The sequence below is a fragment of the Pholcus phalangioides genome, unplaced genomic scaffold (assembly GCF_987345545.1).
Source record: "Pholcus phalangioides strain wild (caught in Gottingen) unplaced genomic scaffold, Ppha-v1.0 ptg000009l_1, whole genome shotgun sequence".
NCBI lineage: Eukaryota > Metazoa > Arthropoda > Arachnida > Araneae > Pholcidae > Pholcus > Pholcus phalangioides.
In genome coordinates, this window is record NW_028301602.1 from 20167720 (window position 1) to 20190076 (window position 22357).

Below are 22357 nucleotides of genomic sequence, written 5' to 3' on the forward strand. Positions count from 1 at the left end.
GAAGGAAATCATGCAGGGTGCTTGGGAATTTTTATAGCCTATTTTTATTTTGTCTTGATGGGTGAATGTACTCAATTTTTAGCTCATTAAAGTGAATATGTGAGAACCGCGGTAATAAGAAGCTGAATGAATGTTAATTCGTAATCACGCTCACTAGAATAATTGGTTATGCATAAAATTTAAACCTTTGGCGGCAATTACAAATCCCCAAACGCCCCTTCAGAAAGCCTTATCTTTTTAAATGAAGTAGGCTTTTTTTCCGATTTTCAGCTGGTGCAAACTAAGGGGTATAGGAGAACAGTGTTCTTTCGAGAAATCTTTACAAAATAGCTGGGCTTGTCAATGCTAAAATATGCTTTCAAAAACGCGAGATATCTCGTCAATATCGTTAAAATTGTTAAAGCGTTTTTCTTATTGGTTATTGAGCAAAGGAAAAAACGTTCGGCATCTGCTGAAATTACGCCCACGATTTTAAAATGTCTTTTCGATGCTTTTTCAATACCGTCCTTTAATGATCGGAAGGCAAAAAGTGCCATCTATATGACATGATAAGACATCACAGTATTGAATTTAAATTTATAGTCGACCAAAGAAAAATTTTGTCTTAAAAATAGGAATTTTTCCTTGAGAAGTGTTGTTGTAAGTCACGCACGGAGTATCGATCTCTATGCTAGCCTCTTTCAGTCTTTTCGGACGCAAGAACAGGGTCGTCTTAAGATCACCATGGGCCTCGGGCAAAGTGATGTTCCCTATACGTATGATGCTCATCTCTTGACATTGTGATTGTTTATTATTGGGTACCCAGTATAGTCTACAAAAGAATCACTTCAAATCACTGAGCATAATTTTTTGCTCACGAGAAATGGTCCTAAATAATGTTTTTTTCCGACTTTTACTGGACTTGATATATATCCCTCTTCTTTTGCTTAGAAGGAAGATACATATTAAGAATACTGAATTCACATGACACACACACTGTCTTGAAATCAGAAAACTTTATGTCGTTCACAGACTTCACTTTAGCAATTAGGTATAGGAAATTCTAGGCGCCAATGCCGATTTTATAGTCGGAATGGCTTCTGGGATTTTTCAAGCACTGGTTCAAACACTATGAACTTCATTATGAAAAAAAAAAAAAAAATCGCGCAATGGACTATCAACTTACAAAATATTGACGGAAAAGCAACCATAAGCACATGCCTCGCCACAAAATACTCTTTAGAAACTTCGAGAAGAGACGATATTTTATTAATTTTTTTAAAGAAATGAAATCTTTTTCTTGGTGTTTATAAGTTTTGTTTCGAAGAACCAATGGCCGATCCATGGATCGCTCCAATGTTGTAATAAGCGGATCCTCAATAAAAAGAGAGGGAGCTGCTCACCTGTCCTTTTGTTTCGATCCCCTTATCGACGATTATTCTGGTGCCGAGCAATCATCCCATTATTTTTGAATCGTTTATGAATCGGCACTATTATGTGCTAGCAAATCGATTTGCATTGCAAACGTGGCTGGCTTTTCAATAGATAGATAGACAATCGGGTAGAGATATCAATCGATCGGTGATTAACCCCAGCGCTAGAAATTGAATTCGGCCGATGCTCGTTAGCTCGTTAACTGACGGCGTTTTTTTCTTACTCTCTTTGAAGGATTCAATAAAGGCTCCTTTAGAGATACAGTCCACGCCGCTTAATGTGATCACACCGGGACTCAGGGTTTCTAGTAACAGTAACCGAATGATAACTATATTCCAAAAGAATATAAGTACAAGTACGGTGACCATACGCCCGTTTGATTGAACGAGATGTATGGTAAAAGGGTCAAATGTTTCTCTTTCCAACATATTTGGTTGCGGAATGTTCAATCCTTTGAGTTTTTTTAATTTCTGTTCTAAAAACAAGGACCCCTTTTTTTCTCCTTTAAGCTAAAATTTTGTATTTTTGTAAATCCGCCATTGCGACTCATTAGAATAAAACTGTACATATCATAAATAGCGATATATTTTTTTATAATTTACCTAATACACGTTTCATAGATTCCTTGAGAACGTCTCTCGGGACTAGAAATTTGAATCTAGTGTTTCTAGTCAACTGAATCAAGAACTGAAGGAAAGTCATATGTTTGCGATCACTACAGAAAAGAAATTGCAGAAGCACCTTCACACGTGTATGGATTACAGCTAACCAGTGCCGTCTTAACGCATGGGCCACCCGGGCACGGCTCGAAGGCCTCAAGAGTAAAAGGACCTCACGAAAATGAGATCCAATTAAAATTTTCTAGAATTTATCTGGTAGGGCCTCAGAAAAACCACTTGGCCCATGATGTTTTTAAGACGGCCCTGCAGCGAACACTATTGACTGATTATGACATTGTGGAAATATTTGTCAACAAGGGAGGGGAGAGAGAACACCTTCTATATATCCTCCTACATAGTCTTGCGGCCAGATAACAGTAACTTGTAGGGAAAAAAATAAAGTTTGGTTAAACTTTAGCTTCAGAATGCACAAAAAAACTTGCGACGGAAAAAAATTTGATAGCATTATCCGAAGTCACGATTAATAATTTTTTTTGAAAAGTTATGGTATTGGTTCCTTCGTTCCTTACAGTGATAACAATACCCAAAAATGATAACATTATTCATGATCATAATAAGTGGCGTCAACTGCATAGCACACATAATTTGACATGTAATTCCCCCATGCGAGACGTTTCTGTACAGTTTTAAGCTAATTACAGGTTTTTTTAGTTTCTTATTACGATATATAACTTGTTTGTGATGATTAGTCTATGCTATGAAATAAATGAATTTTAACTTGTGCTTTTTTGTTATCAGGTGAACTTGATGTGAAGATTTTCGACATCACCCATAACTCTGCTAAAGTCAGTTGGGGACAGGAAAAATCGATGCTCCACACTCAAGCTGCCGTGGCCTACAGTACAGCCTATAGAGGAATACACACTCAGTGGATTGATATCGAAGTAAGTGCGGGGGTATTTTTCGAATTTCTAGTTTTCGTTGTTTTCGCACCCGTGACCCTTTCGTGGACAAGGGGATCTAATACTTCCCATCTTTGGAATGTTTTCAATCTTTGCTAACTTTTTCCGACACAATCCTACCTCTGTTGAGGTAACGGAAGTAAGTTACTTTTTACCAGTCCGCGGCTGTGAGCAGTTATATCTATCTATGTGTCTAATACATGCATCTTCAACCCGTTGCTCGCGAGTAACCACCCAGAGCGCTCAATACTCGTCTCCGATTTCGTGCTCGCGAGCACTTGATCACTATAATTTCAATTAAACACGTTGTACACATTGCATTCAAGGACTGAAATCATCCTGATTTCATGCATTCGTATGTCAAACTTGCTATAAGGCTGTTCTTCTTTTGATGATGAGTACAGGCAGTGCTCGCGACTGGAAAAAGGTTAAAGACCCTGGTCTAATACTTCCCTCGAGACTCCTTGTTATATACTTTGAAAAATGTATTTCTCACTAAGGGTGACAAACGTTCATGGGAGAAACTTTAAAATGTGATATAAGACACCTAAACGAGGACTTTTAATCATAGAATGTGCTATCGGATCGTGATAGGAGGTAGAGGGTGCTTTTAGAGAGTGCTCAAGAGCACTTCACCGAAAGCACATGTGTTTCTCTGACGGATTTGCTGCAATAAGTGCAATCAACCATTGCCGGTTGTCGGGTATTTTAATGAGATAGGCCTTCTCATGGTGCAACCTGGGGGGGGGGGGGGGTAACGTAAATTCTACCACAAATCATTATATCACTTGATCATTATTTGGCGCAGCATAATCTTGCAGCAAATTCGTCGGAAAAATATATTTGCTTCAGTGAAGAGTTGTGCACACTCTAAAAAATCTTCTACCATTTGCTATTGTGATCTGACCGCACATTCTATGATTAAAAATGCTTGTTTAGGTGCCTCTTAAAGCTTGTCCCGTCGATTTTGAATCACCCTGCAAAATAATTTTGCCTCCAGAAAGGGAGAAACGATGTCACTTTCCACTGTTGATACGAAGTACGGATACCAAGCGGAGAAATACAGCCGACTCTCGCTAATCCGGCACATATCAGCCCAGGGTGTGGCGGATTACCGAAATCGCCGGATTACTGGAAGTTGATTGATAAAGCCAACCCCCCTCCATTTAATTGATATAAACTTCTGCTGCTTACAGACTTGCAATGACATGTTTTCCTTTTCTATGCTAGAGGAAAACCCACCTATTAAAAGCATCGGATTACTGAATGGGCCGGACTAGCGCACGGCCGGATTATCGTCTACGGTACTCCAGTTTTCTCCACTAGGTATCCAGCCATTCGTACTTTGCACTTAGTTTTGCCTTGCCAAGATTATGGATTTTCATTGGGGAATACTACTTCCCCCCCCCACTGCCTATAAATTTATGACTAACATATTTTCTCTCTCTCAACAAAATAAAAGTTATTTCCTTTGATGGCACATTAGTAAATCACAAAAAAGACAGAAATCGTAAGAAAAAGATGTTTCGCGAAAGTGTTAATTTACGAGTGAATCCACCAACTGCTTGAAATAAAATGCATACACACAAATCATAATTTTAATAATTAACAATTAATAATTTTATAATATGTTATGGATGTATTTTTCACAGCCTGCTCAGCCGATCACCGTATTGGCGAATCTATTACCGAATAAAGCGTATTTTGTGAAAGTCGAAGAGGATGGCAAACAGGAGATTGGCGTATTCCAAACGTCCGGTAAGTCCAAATGAAACGATCACATTCCATGCAAAATATAAGATTTATTCCAACAACCGCAGACTCTCTCCCATCACACGCATGTCACTCTGAAAGTTTCGAGACGTGAAAAAACAAGAGCAGTTTCCTTATACGGACTTTTTTTTGTGTTTTTATTTCCTCGAAGTGTTCTGTCTAGTGGGGGGTTGGATGAAAAAAAAAGTTTATAATTCATTCACCTTCTTGAGCTGAAACTCTAAACTGTAAGGTGAATGTGACGTCAACTGAACCAGTGACTTGTCCCTTGTCTTTGTAGATCTTTTACAAACACCGCTATGAAGCACATTCTGTATTGATAGTCGTTTTTTAAAAATGAATTCGAGATTAAATATTTACTTTTCCAAACAAGGAAGTCATAATTTGACGGCTGACACTTCTAAAGTACTTGGCTTTCTCCTGTGTCTCTCCGTTCGTAAACAGATAAACCTGGGACGCTGTAAGCCAATTTTATTGACCCATTTCATCACGTGATGATGTTCAGAACTCGTTCTAAAGCACTATTCTCAAATTTTTAGATCATGAATTTACATAAATCCACCCTTTCCTCTGTTTGCTGTATTGTCAACGAGAGAGACACCTATCCATTCGTGACCTCTTTGAAAGAAGTGTTGGAAAATGTTGTTCACTGCTGCCGAATGTCCAAGGACCTTTCAGTTCCTTCGTGCGTTTCTGGTGGTCTTTCCCTCTAAATATCTTCTGGATGAAAAACGTTTCATAGGTCACAGCTGTGAAAGTGAATGCTGACTCACTTGGTTTTTCATCTTCAAGGCTTGTTCTGCCGCAATTAAATTCAGCAAACTACCCCAAGATACTTACTTCTGATTGACAGAAATCTAATTGCAGACTGAACATTCTAAGTATAAATTCGAATAAATAATGTTTAAAATCATATGACATCATAGCTCGTAAATTCTGATGCAGAAGCTTGTCCATAGAGAAAATACGCAATCCTACCACAAAAATTTTTCTTGGACGAAGAAAAAGCTGTATGATGCCATGTTTTGGGCCCAATACATACAGTAGACATTCAGTAGATGAAAGAAATTTGTTGATATTGAATTTCCGGGACTTTTAGTTTTTTCATATCCCGAAACTTTCAGGGTCACCTACTTACGTACGTACAATGCTCACGCTTACTATCTCATGGTACACTATAGACAAAGCTTTTCCCGCCGCAAGTTCGGCCTAGGCAAACGCAGGAACTTTTAGACCCCTCTTAGCGTTCTTTGAGGAATTGTTACATAGTATCGTTATGAGAAAATTATGTATAAATGCCATGGCCAGTGTTCGAAGCCCAGGCTTTTCGCAAAGTGGCCAGTAACCGATTGGCCATTTTGCGAAATGATCAATGTTTAAAGTTTTACTCTCCTGGCCGCTTCGTTGAGTGTGGACGAACTTTACATTTAAGTACAGCCAAAAATATTTTCAAAACATACTTTCAAATATGCTATGGCGTTTGTTCATTTTTTACAATTTTTCACAGAGTTTTGCAAACATCATTGAAGAATCTAACAAAATGAGAAAGTAAATATGTGTTATAATTTTTGGATAATGAAAATTTGCCTTGGGTACGTGTCTCGTTTGCTCTTGAAAAAAAGACACTGACTATAGGGTTTTATCAGACCAATTTCCTGAATGTTATGGATTAATAAATAATGTCTTCATTCATGTATGTCTTTTGAATACATTACTAAGCCGGTATGTGTGATTGTCATAATCTCATAAGTGATAACCATGAAGTCAGGATGTTCATAATTATAGCTTTTGAGATGAGATTACTGAAATATAATTATAACAGCAGCACTAATAATAATAATGGAATGATTCTCGTCCCAGATGGATGTGCCTACAACGCTACCTTGTCGTTCGCCGTGGGCGAGAAATTTAATTTAAGCTGCGATCAGACCTGCACGTGCTATTCGGATGGCGAGACTGTGTGTAAGGATCGCTGCCAACACGATGTGCCCCCTGTTGACTTGAGGTATCCGTCTTGCGTAGAGGTTCCGGACGAGAACGATCCGTGTTGCGTGAGGTTGCAGTGCACAGGTAACGAAAAACAAACACGCGTAATATAATAAAAACCGATGTAAAACGGACCGAAAGCCCAAAGAAAATAAAAAACTAACCGCCACGCACATCTTAGCCTAACACTTGGATACGTTGGGATTAATGGAAATGCACTAACATACTAATGCTTCATGCTACAGGGGAGACTGTTGTACCTTGGCACATTATTTTTCAAACTTTTGTTTTTTATCTCAGTCAATTTTTACAGTAAAATTTCATTAAATTCATTTTTAATAACTTTACACTGTACGAAGCATCATATAAATTTTAAATTATCTTTTTTTCTTACTGCAATCATGAACTATGGATTTTTGGAAAGGCAAAAGTGCTCCAAGGTACAACAAGGGGTCTTGTACCTTGAAACATGCGCTGTTGTACCATGAAACAGGGTAAAATTACAAAGATAAAAAATTACAAATGTTACATGAAAAATAAAATAATAAGTATTTTCTTAAAATATAAATCATACATTGAAGTATAAAATATCAAAACAATGACACAAATAGGATTATTAATATAAACAAAAGCAACAATGACCGCATTTATACAGATCAAAATGCATAGTTATTCTACATTATACTTGTAGAAAGAAAAATTAAATGTTTTTAAATCTTTAGTGTTCTGCCAGTTCCTTTGATACTAGGTAATTTCATTAAAGCAGTGGTTCGGTTCTCAACATTTAGAAGCCCCCGGCCCGGTTCATTTCTTTTCTTTGAGGGGTAGGCCCAGTCATATACACACGACTAATGGGGAAAAATGAGACAGAGTGAATCACTCACGGCCCGGTGCTTGGGAAACACTGCATTAGAGATACAATATCAATGATGTCGACATTTGCTGTATCTGACACTGATAAACAATAAAATATTTTCTCACCTCTCCTCCTAAGGAAATTCATTTGGTGAAAGTTTTTGTTGGACGCATCCCAAACTGTAAATTCTATGTATTTTCCAACAAATTTGACTAAGAAATAACCAAAGGTGGAATGGAAGAGAAGAAATAGGGGGTATCTCTGAAGCTTTTATAGGAAAAAAATTACAGAGCTATAAAATTTAAAATATAAATTATATTTAGACATAAAGGTTGAAGAGTTAAAAATTAGTGTAAGTTGAATATTTCCAGGTAAACTAGGAAACTTTCAAGTTTTACACTGTTCCAAGGTACACGATGCTCTATTATTTGTGAAAAATATGAATAACTTTTTTCACCATGGTTGGTACGATTGAGCTTTGGGTATAGAATGCATAGATTATAATAACTAAATATAATTCACTAAACTTGTAACGCTGAGAAGAAACACAGCAAAAACAAGAATACATTTTTTACTTTATGTGCCTACTTGCAAAATCTCTGTCAATGCCATAGGGAAAGAGCCGAAACCACGTTCAGTTGTAAGGTTATGTATTTTTAATCTCTTGCATTCCAAAAATATCACTACAAAGCTGTCAAAACTATTTCAGGTGTTTCCAGGTTTACTACGGTCAAGGTACAACAGTTTCCCCTTACATTTCACGAGATTTTAACGTTGGCTTCAGCAATGATTGGACCTAAAATATTCGAATGGAAAATTTCCCCCATTGATGAAGAGGACAACTAATAACAATATTATTTTATTCTTCTTCTGAACAGAAAACATGGCCGGCAATCTTCCAAAGTTGCTCATCACCCAAGTCAGCCCGTCCACCATAACGGTAGTTTGGGACGACTTTCGACTACCGAGCCACCATTCCGAATATGTACTGGAGTACCAACCGATCGAAAATGACAGCGAAAGCTGGACTAAAGTTCAGGTAACCATAGATATAATTTTTTATGGAAATTAATAACTCTCTTCCGCAATAGAAATACAGTAATACCTCGATAAGTCGTCATTCTCAAGTTATCGAGCAATTATGACGTCTTAAGGGAAGTGCCGTTAGTTTTAATGTGCAATGTTGTGGAAATCGTTTGAATTTAACCTAATTTGGTGGCTTTAGAAAAAAGTATAGAAATATAAAATTTAAAATATAAATTGCATTTAAACACAATTTATCAAAATATAAATTAATTTTTCTGTCTTTTTAAGCTTTTAGTATTTAACATATTATGGCAAATACTAACTTTCGATTTACGCCAGTATTTTTTAAATTTAGACAAATCAAAGCAACTATTACAATAGTTAGCGTTTATTTACAACACAATTTACGACTCCATCAGCGACAGCGCAGTACCAGTAAAAGTAGCCGTCCTAAACTAAGGCCGGTATTACACTATAAAAGTTTGATAAAATCCCTTTTATAAAACTCAAAAAATCCAACCAATAAATCTCATAGGTTACATTCGAGCAAATGCAATCGATAATCTTATTGGTTGAATTTTTCAAGTTTTATAAAATTACTTTTAGAAAACTTTTATAGTGTAGCATCGGCCTAAGAGATACCGACGACGGCATCTAATCACCAATTTCTACTGAATATTTCCAGCTTTTGTAAAAGTACAGCGTGATGATTAACGACTAGTGATAGTACTTCTGAATTACCGTATATTACATTATATTCAACCGAGACCACCCAAAAAAATCGTGTGTAACGTGAAACCTTGGTTTGGCTATAAGAATGTTGAGTTGCTATGTTACCATCTATTCGCAAAATCAAAGTTAGAAATTGGTAATGGGTGGTTTCTTCTACTACAGTAGTCATGCTTCTGTAATAATTTTGGAATTTTGAAAAATTTTTTCCTCATCATTTTTCTATCATAGGCCGGAAGCCAGCCAATAGTGACAGTGATGCAATTGAAACCAAATACTGCTTACCGTGTGCGAGTATCCGTGTGGGAAGATGGTAATGAGAAACTCGAAAGACCCTCGGAAATTGTTACAGTGAGCACCAAAGGTACATTTATCGCTTCATTATCTGATCGCTTTTCATTCATTACGATGTTTATTTCCTACTTCAATCTCGCAATTTCAATATTTTTTTTACGTAGATGGTTGCGTGAAAAACAACCGTACATACAACGTCGGTGACGAGTTCTTCCACGGCTGTGACTTGAGATGTGTCTGTGAAGGTGCAGACAGAGAAAAATGTAGTCCGAGGTGCAACGCACCATACATCAAAGTTGGTTCGAAACCCGATGATCCGATGTGCTACGAGAAACCTCTTCCGTCCGATCCCTGCTGCGTGATGGTTCGATGTACAGAGTCCAAGTCTATCGAAGACGATACAGGTATCCTTTCCAAGCCCTTGGTGGAACCCATGTTCAAAAACGACAAGTTTAATAATTTATATTACGTTCATTCATTGTATTAACGTTCATTCCTTTGCCGTTGTAGGAGACACGCAGCTCCAGCAAAAGCCAGGAGAATGTCCAGAGATAGTTGAAGAGTCTCTGCCGACTGCTAAAGCCTGCCTCGCGGATTGCGACCATGACGGTGATTGCAGTGGTGGTATGAAATGCTGTCCTAGTTCCTGCGGTGGTGCTGTCTGTGTACAGCCCATAATCGTGGGAAGTGAGTAGATGCTCATAGATATTTGCAGTTTTCATTGCATGCTGTTTTCAAGATCTAAACATGGCCGTTACTAAACGTTTTTGTGACGATTCTTAGCGTAATGTTTTGCATGTTGTTCTGTTTTTCAGATATCTGTGAAAATATATATTGCGGACCAAACGCGCAATGCAACGCGGATAAAATGACGTGCGAATGTATGGAAGGCTACGAAGGTCAACCTCATGACTTCTTAAATGGATGCAAAATGATGAGTAAGCAATTACATTCGACTGATAGATTTGTGTGCAGTACATCACATAATGCAAAAGAATCTATAGTTCGATCTGATTTCTCAAATAAGTGATCTTTGTTAATGAAATATTCCAAATTCCTGCGTTTTCAAAAATCCATCAAATCATCTTCTTTAGATTCGAATCCAAAGATCTCCATCGAGACGGAAAATTCTACTGAACAGCCGATGACAAGTTCTGATATATCATCTGAGGAACCGACGACAACTATGGCCGCAACAACGGAGGTTGTCACAACCGGGCAACCCCCAAAAGCTTCTTCCGAGGATGCTCCAACTACGGAACCACCTTTCGAACTGGATTTGGCATCTGTTTCACCCGATTTACCGATGTTCGAAGAAGATTCTGGTGAGATGTCCAATAAGCTTCCTAAAGATAAAGAATTCCCTTTCAATGATACAAATGCTCGGACACATGGGACCGACAGAGAAATCGAAGACGAGGATCTGAACACGACGTACGAGGAGGACAGCAAGGACTCAAAGAAGAAACACTTACCAGGTAAGATTTCAGTTCACAAGTACATTATTCTATTACATTATTCATAGTGATGATGAAAATGTAATTAAATCATTAAAAACATAAAAATATTTTTCATGTTCTTAAGGAAATTTTAATGGTTTTAGGCGATATTGGGGCTGCTGTCAAAACTGGTGTTGGCTTCGCAGAATTGGCTCTACTTTTTTTGAGATAATATATACTCTCAACAATGCGATTTGTATGCTGCTTATGTATTACCATTGAAATTTAATTTTCACTTTATCTAAGAAACTAGAGCCAATCTGAAAGATTGGCCAGATTCGAAATCAGCGCCCCAAAATCACCTTAAAATCACGGAAATATCTGCCGCTGAGATTCGCTATATTTATTTACAACGTACAGTTTCAATGTGATTATGCTGCTTATGTGGTAATAAATTGAAATTTAATTTTCACTCATCTCAAAAACTACTACTAATCTGACAAAACCAATGAGAATCGGAATCAGCGCCCCAAAATCCCTGATACATTTTTCAGAAAAAAATCACAAAATCAGTGTTGAGCAGTGTGTAATATATAGGATGATTCACGAAAAATCGACCACCACCAGCAAAAAAAGGTAAATTTCAATTAAAAATTCAGACCTATCACATAAAAAAATCACGGGGCAAATCAGCCTGATATCAGATGTATTTTATAAGAAAGGCAGTTTAATTATGTTGAACATTCAGTTGAATATATATAAATTCAGTTGAATATATATAAATTCAGTTGAATATATATATATAAATATTTACTCTCTTGTAGTATATATAAATAAACTTTTGCAAATTATTTATATTCACAATTACAGTAAAGATTACGAATGTAATTCAGTTTTGTCGTCGAAACAATGGGTCATTTGTATCCAGAATCTGGGATGGCTTTAAAAATGGAAAAATACGGTTGAAATGGTCATCAAATTCATTCATGTTCTAAAATTTGAAAAGCGGAAATGTAAGGGATGCTCGAAAAAAAAATCTAAAAATAATGATTCTGAAGACTAAAAGCGAAATATGAGAAGAGTGACTGCAAAAAATAGACAAGTCGAGCTGTGATAAGCCTCGTGTAAATTTACGATGGGTGGGGGAATCGAAAATTAAAATTTTTTATATGGCCGTGGCCAACAAAAGTTATTTTTAGCAAAATTTGCGGTCTTCTTTATTACACGGATAGAAATTTAATTTGTACCATTTGGACAAATCTTGCCGATATATCGATGATATAGAATTCTTGATTTCTATCACTTTTTTGGTAATACAGTTATCAATTTCCAGACTTGGCTATTTCAGTGCGTAGAAAGTGATGAAGATAAAACATTCCCGATGAATTTTTCTTCAGATGATAAAGAGCAAATAAGCTCTCAGTATGGTGAAGAAGGGTATTAATTCTACTAGTTGAATTTTTTTTTAAATTTAGGCTTGCACAGAAATTTTAATTTATACATCCCTTTTCAATTCTGGATGTAGAAATCAAAATTATCACACACACACACACACAGCGCTTAATTTTTCTCCTTTTTTTTCATACATTACTTTCATTTAAAATTTTAGCGCAACAAAATTCTAAGTTTTGTGCCGCCATCTGTTGGCCTTTTTTTTTAGAAACCGAAACTAGAATTTCTCTGCTGTTTGGAAAATTGATTCGAGATATCACAGGACGGCGGTATTTTCCCCAACGCAATAGATTCATCGACAAACATGATAAAAGTGGTTTATTTCCTAATTAAAATTTGTTTTGTGCAGATGTCCAAATTGTGAAGTTAAGAATCGAGTTTATGATCGTCCATCAAATGCAATAGATGGCAGCACCAAAGCACCATACCTTATATTTAAATGATTGCAATGATCTGATGCTCCATTTTTTTTAAAAAATAAATTGAAGCCTTTGAAATTCTATTCTATTTCCAATTCATTCATTTTTTTGATGGATTCGAACAGAAAATAATTTCAAAGAATATTTAAATTTACAACAATTGCAGTCATTCAGAAATATCTAATGGTTAGCAGATTTCCAAATCCCGAAGTACGTAATCGAAAATTGACCATAGCCCATTGATCTCCTCAAGTACGCGACGACCAGCCAATCATCGCAATTTTGTGCATTTTATAACAATAATCGAAGTAAAGTAGTAGCATCTTACGAAAATGACCAATTTTTGCGCACAAGGACACAGTCAAGATTTTCAACATTTAGATACTCGGTAATCCTTGATTATTCCCAACAGAATATTGTATTCTACTGGATGTGGATTTTCATACCCCCCCCCCCGTTTTCGTTTGCATACATTTGATTGATAATCTGATGATGATGATGATGCCATACCATGGATTTATCATGCGTTTTTTTTGACAGTTGTCCCGGTGCCGTTTGACGGATGCGAATTCAACAACATAACCTACGACAGAGGGGTGAGATTCGAAGATGGATGCGATGCGAGATGCATTTGTGATGGTCCCGGGCACGTCACTTGCGTGCCGAGATGCAGCGTTCTCTCATCCGGTGGCAAAGATTGCAAAGAAGTTCCAGATCCGGATGATCACTGTTGTAAGATAATGGTGTGCAGCTTCCCAGGAAACGAAATGGACGGAAACGTGGACGGTAAGTATCGCTGTTTTCAATGCGAACAATTTTGCATACGTTTATGATATTCAAAAACTCAAATGGTGGGAAATATTTTGCAGACCTGTCTCTGAAGATATTATCAGCCCAACCGCAGAATGGTACGACAGTCCGTATTCGCCTTGCAATGGTTCTTCCGAGTTTACCGACCATGGTTGGTCAAGATTCTCTGGAGGTGTGGTACGCGACTGCGACAGCCGGTGACAACAACCTTTCGCAGTGGAATAAGAAACCGATCATGCTCAAGGCACTGACCGAAGTCCAGCAGGGTGTCTACGAATTCGACGTGAACGACTTGATGCCTGATATGGGTTATTTCTTCAAGGTCGCCAAAGAACAGCAAGGATCATCGAAGCTGAACGTGGCCGAATTCAGCAACACCGTCAATGCTAAAACCTTCCCTTCTGGTTAGTAGAGATTCTATTTGATTGTGTTTGAGACCCTTTAAGGTGTCCAGAGGCGGATTTATGGTTTTTCCGCATATGCTGTGAACAGGGTTCCTGACGACCTGGAAAGTCAGGGAAATGAAAAATAGTCAGAGAAAGTCAGGTTGAATGTAAAATATTTTTCAAAAATAGGAGACATACACAAATATTTGATAAAAGTGAGGGGAAAATTCTGTGAAGGGAGGAAAAAAGACACTCGAAAACTGAAAATTCAAAATTTCGAACATTGCAATTTTGGATAATATTTCTTTCTTCAAAAGTTTTGGTCAGGGGAAGGTCAACGAAATTTTTGAATTTCGGTCAATAAAAAGTCAAGGAAATGATCGAGCAGATTTTGCTGGGAATCCTGTACAAATTTTGCCTCTTTTTACCCATTCAAGACTAATTTTCTTGACCACTCATTCTTCCGAATTGGCCACCCTGGGCGTTTTACAGTTCCGTAAATGTGCTTCCGTCTCAAAGTTCCTTTTTTGGTCACACATGCTTTCACACCCTGTAGGTCACACTTTTTGGTCACTCTCATGAGTACAGAGGCTTACTCAGGCAGGAGCACATGGGTCCCGTGACGCTCCTAAGCCGATCAAAATGAAAACTATTTTTGTACAAGAATTAAAGGACTGAAAGAAAACACCTATATATATATATGCAATCTTAATGAATTGCTATTAATTTAAAATGCTTTTTGAAGTTTAGTAACTCAAAACTCTCTGGAAGAAATTCTCCTTGTACCCTTCCATCAAAGCCGGTGTAACCCATAGTAAAGTGAATCCTGTATACGTCCCTGCATGCGTACACACTCTTTCGGTAACTCTCTTGGTCATTCACTGACCTAGCTTCCCTCCTCATTCTCTAGGTCACTCACTGATCTGGGCCCCCTCACTTTCTTGGTAATTCTTTTGGTCATTTACTGACTTGAACTATCGCTCCCTGGATCACTCTTTTGGTCACTCGCATACTTGTACACTCTTTAGGTTTCTCTTTTGGTCAATCACATGCTTGTACTCATCGTTCCCAATGTGACTAGTTTGGCTGGTCGCATGCTTGCACATTATCTATGTCACTCTTTCGGTCACTCACTGACCTGCCCCCCCCCCACTCTCTAGGTGATTCTTTCGGAAATTCGCTGACTTGAGCCCTCATTCTCTGGGTCATTCTTTTGGTCACTCACATGCTTGCGCATTCTTCAGGTCACTATTGTGGTCGCTCTCTGACTTGATCCCTCTTATGATCACTCACGTGATTGCATACACACTAGGCACGCTTTTGATCACTCACATGCTTACACACTCGTATCCCTCACTCTCTAGGCAGCAGTGGATTTATGACACCGCTCTTCTCCCATTCTACTCTAATTTATTTTCTTTGTCACTCATTTCTGTAATTTGAAGAGCAAACCCCCCCCCCCCCCGCACTCCCAGGAATGGCCCTCTTGTATGTCTTTATTAAGTTTATGTAAAATTATTCAAAGTTGATATGATGATGAATAATCGTTTGTCTCTGATTTTTCAGCTGTGAAAACAGTTTTCCAAGGTTGTTTCCACCATAACCAGTCATATAACTTGGGAGAGGTTTTCTACCAAGGATGCGAATTCAAATGCATATGCCGTGAGAATGGTTACATTGAATGCCAAGACAGATGCGAAATATACATCGACACCGTCGGTTACGAGAACTGCGACTGGGTGCCATCTGAAGAGGATCGATGCTGCCTGGTTCCGCAATGCCAGCGCAGGAAGATTCCGCTCCTTCCTGGTAGCAGGCTTCCACCGTATGTTGGTGAGTAGGAAAAACGCGAAACCTAAACAATAACACTGAGCAACAATGAAATTGCGTCTGACACGAAACAGTATCATTCTGAATGATTTTTCATCTGCTGAAGACGAATATCACCATGGAAAAGCTTTCGAGATATCACTGTGTTCGTTACTCGGTTCAGTAGTGCTATATAACGCTGTTTTCTCTTCAAACTTTTTCTTTCTATTTGCGCACTAGGGAGATTGAGCTAAAAAATTTCTGGAACATCATATTGGGGGGTGGGAGGTATAATTTGCATAAAAATAATAAGAAGGAACATTTCCTTATTAACTTTTCTATTTATTATGCTTTATCATGGGAGAAACATTGTTGAACTGGGACTTTTGCTGCCACCTATCAAATACAAAACAAAATTATTTGTTATAATGCTTCAAGTAAAATTGTTGTTGGCTTTAAACCGGTGGGGCAGCATGAAAATGTGATATGATATATATATATATATATATATATACACACACACACATATATATCATATCTATATATTTTTATCCTATATATTGGTGTAAATTTTACGCGCCAATATCAGTTACTATGTTTTAATGTTCACCACAAAATAATTTTGCGGCAAACATAAAAATATTATAACGGGTGTTGTGGAACATAAGACTTTATACGTCGGCATGCAGCATGAAAGCAAAAAAGTATATGCCATAATACCACATATTGTCCATTTTGCTGCTGTACACCGGTATAAAACTAACAGCGAATTTTTTTTTGAAGGAACTTATAGCAATTAGTTTTGTTCTTACTTGATAGGTAGCGGCAGGGGGTTCCTGAAGGAAAAGCTTCTCTAATTCAAGCAATATTTATGCGCATTTCTTTTCCATGGAGAATTTGTATTGTGTTACCACACAAGAATTAATTAAGCAATTAAAGAGAAAACTGTAGCCATTCAGCCTTTTCATGGCCACATTCGTGTTTAGCATACCGAATTACATGAGAAATGACAGATTTTGTTTCGGACGCAGAAACTTTGTCAAAATTAGCTGTCTAGTTGTGTAGTGTACGTGTCATTAATCAGCAGGTTCTGCAGTTTTTATGTTGATAATTTGTGTTGAGAACTTTCTTGATTTTTACTTTTTCCCCAGGACCAGTAGAAAACATGTGCGTGGTCAACAACAACGAATTCTACCGCGTTGGCGACATTTGGGAGATCGACGACGGATGCAAGATGAAGATCTGTAGGTGCGCTTTGCTGCCAAACGGGACGACAGCGATACAGTGCCAGAGTGAATGTCCAGCGCTGCCTCCGAATTACCACATCCCAAACAATCGCTGTCCAAACCCAGTGCTGGTCAAACCGGAGGGTCCGTGCAGTTGTCCGTACGTCAGTTGCAACGATCATCCTCAAAGACGTAAGTGAAACAAGATTTGTTTTTTGCTGCACAAATTCCCACTTGGATCCTTTGAACACTTTCTTTCGAACCGTACTCGGATTAAGCTGAATCGACGACTGCGAATCCTGGGACTTTGAACACTGCTAATGTTATTTCGTTTTTATTTTTATTTTTTTGACATAGGTGTCGTCCAACCGCCGCCACGTCCGCAATGCGATTACAAGGGCAAACGCTACGATATCAACCAAGAGTTCCACGATGGTTGTATTGCACTCTGCCACTGCAGCCAGGACCTTAGAGTTAATTGTGCTGCTATTGAGTGTCCATACCATTTCTCGTCGGAATTTACGAACTGTTTGGAGTGGGACATCGATCCAGACTTTTTCCCGACTCCACCCCAGTGCTGCGCACCATCCAAATGCAAAAATGGTCAGATTCAAAATCATACATTTTTTTATGGTTTCTAAATTTGAAATGTAAATTCGCCTCGTAGGATTTCACAAAATTTGAGTAATTTTTTCTTTCCTTATATTCTAGATGGTTCGTGTACATTCAGCGGGAAGAAATTCATGAATTTCGCTGACATCCCCTCGGAAATGTTACAATGTGGTTCTAGATGCGTCTGCGTGAACGGAAACGTCACCTGTGAGAATCATTGCCCACCGGTTGAAGACGTTTCTCCTCATAACCTACCGTGCCAGCCCTCACTCGCTTACAAAGGCTATCCTCCCGGTGAGTCTTGCTGTCTGCGGTGGATGTGCAAAGAAATACAGAAGCAGGGTAAATTATTTTCATTTCAGTATCATAATTCATTAAGTATTCATGAAGTTTAGAGTGTTCTTCGATTCTCATGTGCCGTTTGCCATTTTTTTTTCCAGCTTACTGCTTGTTCCAAGGATCTCGCTACGCCCTTTCTGAGCAATGGGAAGTTCGCAAGGGATCTACCCGTAGGGTATGCAGCTGTCACATGGATCCCACCGGTAATCCACAAGTCGAATGTAAAGGAGGATGTCCGCAGATTCCACAGAGGTTCATACTTCCGTCAGAGCAATGTGCTCATCCAGTGATTGTGACTCCTGATGATCCTGTCATGTGCCCATATGTAGTATGCAATAATTCTGTCACTGGTAAGATAACAATATTCTACACTAAAAATGTTTTGCTTTCTTTCAACCGAAATTGCGAAACGACTATCCTAAAAATAGTAATAATACACAGTCCAGTACACACTTATAGTATATCCTGCTTATAACGTACAACGTGGATATACCGAACGGTTTTTTGTAAGCACCGATTTTCTGCTCATCCACTTTCATATATTTTTACCTCTTTTATTACATTCCCTGCTTAAAGCATACACTGTAGATATAACATACTGCAAACAAAAACCTGGAAAAATAAAGCCAAAAACTGAATTATGTGTGCAATATGTATGGTATGAAGGTGATATCTTGATGTTTTTTTACAGAAAGCAGTAGAAATTTTTATGATAACTTATATGAACAATTTACAGTCGAAATAATTACATAATCACTGTAATAGTCTACAGCTAAAAAGTGCAACCTGTTAGTAACAAATATAACTATTCTAACAGAAAAATTTTGCATTACTTAAAAAAATCTATGTATGCATTTTTCCATGAAAACTGCGTGGAATATTCTCTTCAAATTATTTGAATGTTCACTTTTTCTATTACTTTCGCATCACTTGGTAGATGGCAGTGAGAGATAAACAATTGTTGTGATCGGTAAGTTTTTTTTAGAGAACCAAATCTCTACCTACGACAAGTAAAATTCATGAGCACTATAGTTGCATTTTTTTATAAATTCACTGTATAAATGCTGGGCGGTCAGCGGTCATGTCTGTCTGTCTGTATAAATGCTAATGACTTTGAGTGAAAACCATTAGCATGAACTTAGCGGTTATATCAGTTAAATCAGTTAAATTAAGAAAAAATGTTTGCATGTTCTATATACGTATATCCTATATGTACTGTACTCAAAATAAATCTTCGAAATTCCTCAAGAAATATCAACCAAAAACTATATTCATGCTGTATGAAATTTTGATTCTGTGTTGCATGAGCTTATTTTGTCCGGGAAAATCTCAATAATGCACTTTATGCACAACTGCTATGTAAGCTAATTTGAAGATCTTGCGTACACGTCGATTACAACATACGCTTCTCGAATCCCCAAAGGGGTATATTATAAGCGAATTCGATTGTATTAGAAAAAAAGTAATAATTAAAGGTTCTTCTGTGTCCCCACAGCTCAAGAGCTCTACAACGTGAACGTAGTTTCCTTGAACTCAACCGCAGTCCGGATACGGTTCACACTAGCAAATATCTTAGTTGGGCTTGTTGGCCACGCCGAGCTTCACTTTACGACAGATCCGACTCTACCACCAAGTGAGTGGCACATCCAGAAGTTCTCCAGACCCAAAAGGCTGTTCGACAGTCCAAACATAGAATATATACTGAATGCACTCAGACCGAATACCACTTACTTCTTACAAGTGAAGATAAAGATAGATTCTCTCCAGGGTGGACCAGAAAGTGAGCTATTCAAGCTGAAGATGCCAGAGGGTAAATATATGATCAGTTTTCTTAATTCTACGAATGTTTACGCAGTTAAGTGTAGAGTTTATTAGACTGTACAATACTTATAAATTGCGCACCCTTTTCTTCTACTCAGAAGTTGCACCTACAAGCACAACTACTACAGTACCACCGATTATAATGTTGGACGCAAAACCCGAGGTCCACGTCATAGATGCGAACACAGCTCGAGTCTCATGGAGGAATTTCGAACCTCAGGAGAAGAAGTTCATCGACGCCGTCCAGCTGAAATACAAGAAAGCCTTCGAGGGAAGTGACAAATGGATAACGACACCGATGATTCACAGGGACGTCACTTCGTATTTCCTCCATGATCTCGAACCATCGACTCTGTACACGGTTGACATGATCTTCACGGCTCCGCAAGATTTAACGACGAAGCTTGTGTCAGCGAAGTCACTCGAATTCCAGACGATGGCTAAGGCAAAAGGTGCTCATTCTAATTATTTCGCATTCATGTTAAGAGGGTTGTTGCACGATCTTGGCTTCCCATGCTTTCCAATGAGAAAAATCGCTTTCCTTTAAGGAACATTTAAAAATTTTTTATTCACTTTAGGCATCCAATTTTTCTCTCTCAAATACTATAGATATTTTTATACAATTTAACATGAGCGTTTAGGATTTTAATCGTTGATTTTCCTCGAATTTCGACTTCAACAACGTGTGACTTTTTCAAAAATCACCAAAGTTTACCCATATTTTGCGCCATAAAAATTTCTTAAATAATTTTAATAAAAAATCCTCGAGTTAAAGTATGTAACACCATAGTGTTGAGAGAGACAAAAAGTTTCAAGACAATTGAATGAGTCGTGTTCGAATAAATGTTCCTTATCTAACAAAAAACCTGTGGAACCTCTCTAGAATGCCACCTCTCTATAGGGACATTTTTTTCCTGTTCAGCATTATTCCTCTGCCATGTATAGGCTAAGCTCTGAGTAGGTCACCATCTACGGAGGGTCCTTCTATAAAACTTAATGGGGTGACTCTAAGTTAAATTTTTGATCTATTAAGAACTAATACAAAGCACATTCTAAAAGAACTTCGAGTAAAGTCATAAAAAATCAAGAAAATCAAAAATCAAGGTACATCTCTCTCTATGTAAAAATAAATTCTTCTTTTTCCGAAGTATCTTCCCTCAGATGATAAGCAAAGGTCCCATCATTCAATCCACTTTTCAAAGCAAGAAGAGAAGGCCTTTTTTGGAAGCTGTCTCAGTGCACAACTGAAATTTATACCAGTTCACGACGCTTTATTGATATGTGTTGCCACAATCTGTTTAAAACTTGTAATGATAAATGTAAAACCAGGTTTTCCTTGAAGCAGGTTTTTTTACAACGCGTGAAGCGTGGGAACTCTGATTGGTCAAAAAAAACCCCTGAATTTCACGTTTCTAACATAAATCAGCGTTTTCACGCTGCACACGGCGCAGAAATTCTACTCCTAGGAAAAACCCGGCTAAAATGTAACATTAAAATCACGCCACAACCCCCTTATAGCCCGGATCTTGCACTATGTGGGTTTTGGCTGTTTCCGATGTTGAAGGGAGAAGCTTCCGTGGGAGAATTATTAGTTACTAGCTATAATACCTAGCGCCGCCAGGGATTTTCTATATATACTGGGTACATTGATAAAAATTCAAACCATCGTAAAAGAGTGAATATGCTTTAAACGCATTGATAACCACTGTAACAAAAAAAAAATTCCGAAAGTCATTGTAGATGTTCACGAACATCTGTATTTTGGTTATATTTGGCATCCATATTTTTCATGGGCATAATATTTTCAGCCATCTCGTTGGACAATTTGCCTGTTGTGGCCTTTGTATTTGTAACCGATAGGCTTATTAATTGTTTTTTTTCAAGTTTTGCAAAGAATCTTTTATCAAACTTTTATAGTGTAATCCTGGTCTAATACACTGTTGAGGCCTGAGACTGAAACTTGTCTTAGGCTGGGATGACACTACACAAATTTGATAAAGAATCTTTTACAAAACTTGAGAAAAATAACCAATAAACGTACCGGTTGCATTCGACCGAATATAACCTATATGCTTATTGGTTTTCATTTTCTAAGGTCGGGTGGGGGGGGATTCACTATAAAAGATTTATGAAAAGTCTTTCATAAAACTTAATAAATGCAACCAAAAAGCGTACAGGCAAATGTAACCAATAGGCTTATTAGTTAGTTTTTTCAAAGTTTTGTGAAAAATAACGTTTATCGAACTTTTATTATATCCCGGAAATATTATAAACGGAATATTATTTCAGTCTCTTCACGTCCCGTTTCGTACAGGTTTCACTGTATATAGATTTCAGTTGTGTAGTGTTCACTGAGACGGATTCCAGGAAAAGCATCCTCTACTT

General features: G+C 37.7%; 1 protein-coding gene across 2 annotated transcripts in view; it reads left to right on the plus strand.

Moving 5' to 3' along the window:
- The window catches only part of LOC149082208 (uncharacterized), a 100979-nt gene that overhangs the window by 72959 nt on the left and 5663 nt on the right, over window positions 1–22357 (plus strand). Inside the window, exons 2-19 of one of the 2 annotated variants that reach the window (XM_089235724.1) lie at window positions 2832–2977; window positions 4648–4753; window positions 6629–6838; window positions 8489–8649; window positions 9597–9729; window positions 9824–10063; window positions 10170–10346; window positions 10475–10597; window positions 10754–11137; window positions 13510–13755; window positions 13839–14183; window positions 15732–15998; window positions 17126–17392; window positions 17558–17803; window positions 17912–18154; window positions 18253–18501; window positions 19647–19961; window positions 20071–20424. In XM_089235724.1, the coding sequence (XP_089091850.1) occupies window positions 2832–2977; window positions 4648–4753; window positions 6629–6838; window positions 8489–8649; window positions 9597–9729; window positions 9824–10063; window positions 10170–10346; window positions 10475–10597; window positions 10754–11137; window positions 13510–13755; window positions 13839–14183; window positions 15732–15998; window positions 17126–17392; window positions 17558–17803; window positions 17912–18154; window positions 18253–18501; window positions 19647–19961; window positions 20071–20424 (4212 nt within the window). The remainder of the gene's footprint in view (window positions 1–2831; window positions 2978–4647; window positions 4754–6628; window positions 6839–8488; window positions 8650–9596; window positions 9730–9823; window positions 10064–10169; window positions 10347–10474; window positions 10598–10753; window positions 11138–13509; window positions 13756–13838; window positions 14184–15731; window positions 15999–17125; window positions 17393–17557; window positions 17804–17911; window positions 18155–18252; window positions 18502–19646; window positions 19962–20070; window positions 20425–22357) is intronic. The other variant, XM_089235725.1, reaches the window with a different exon arrangement.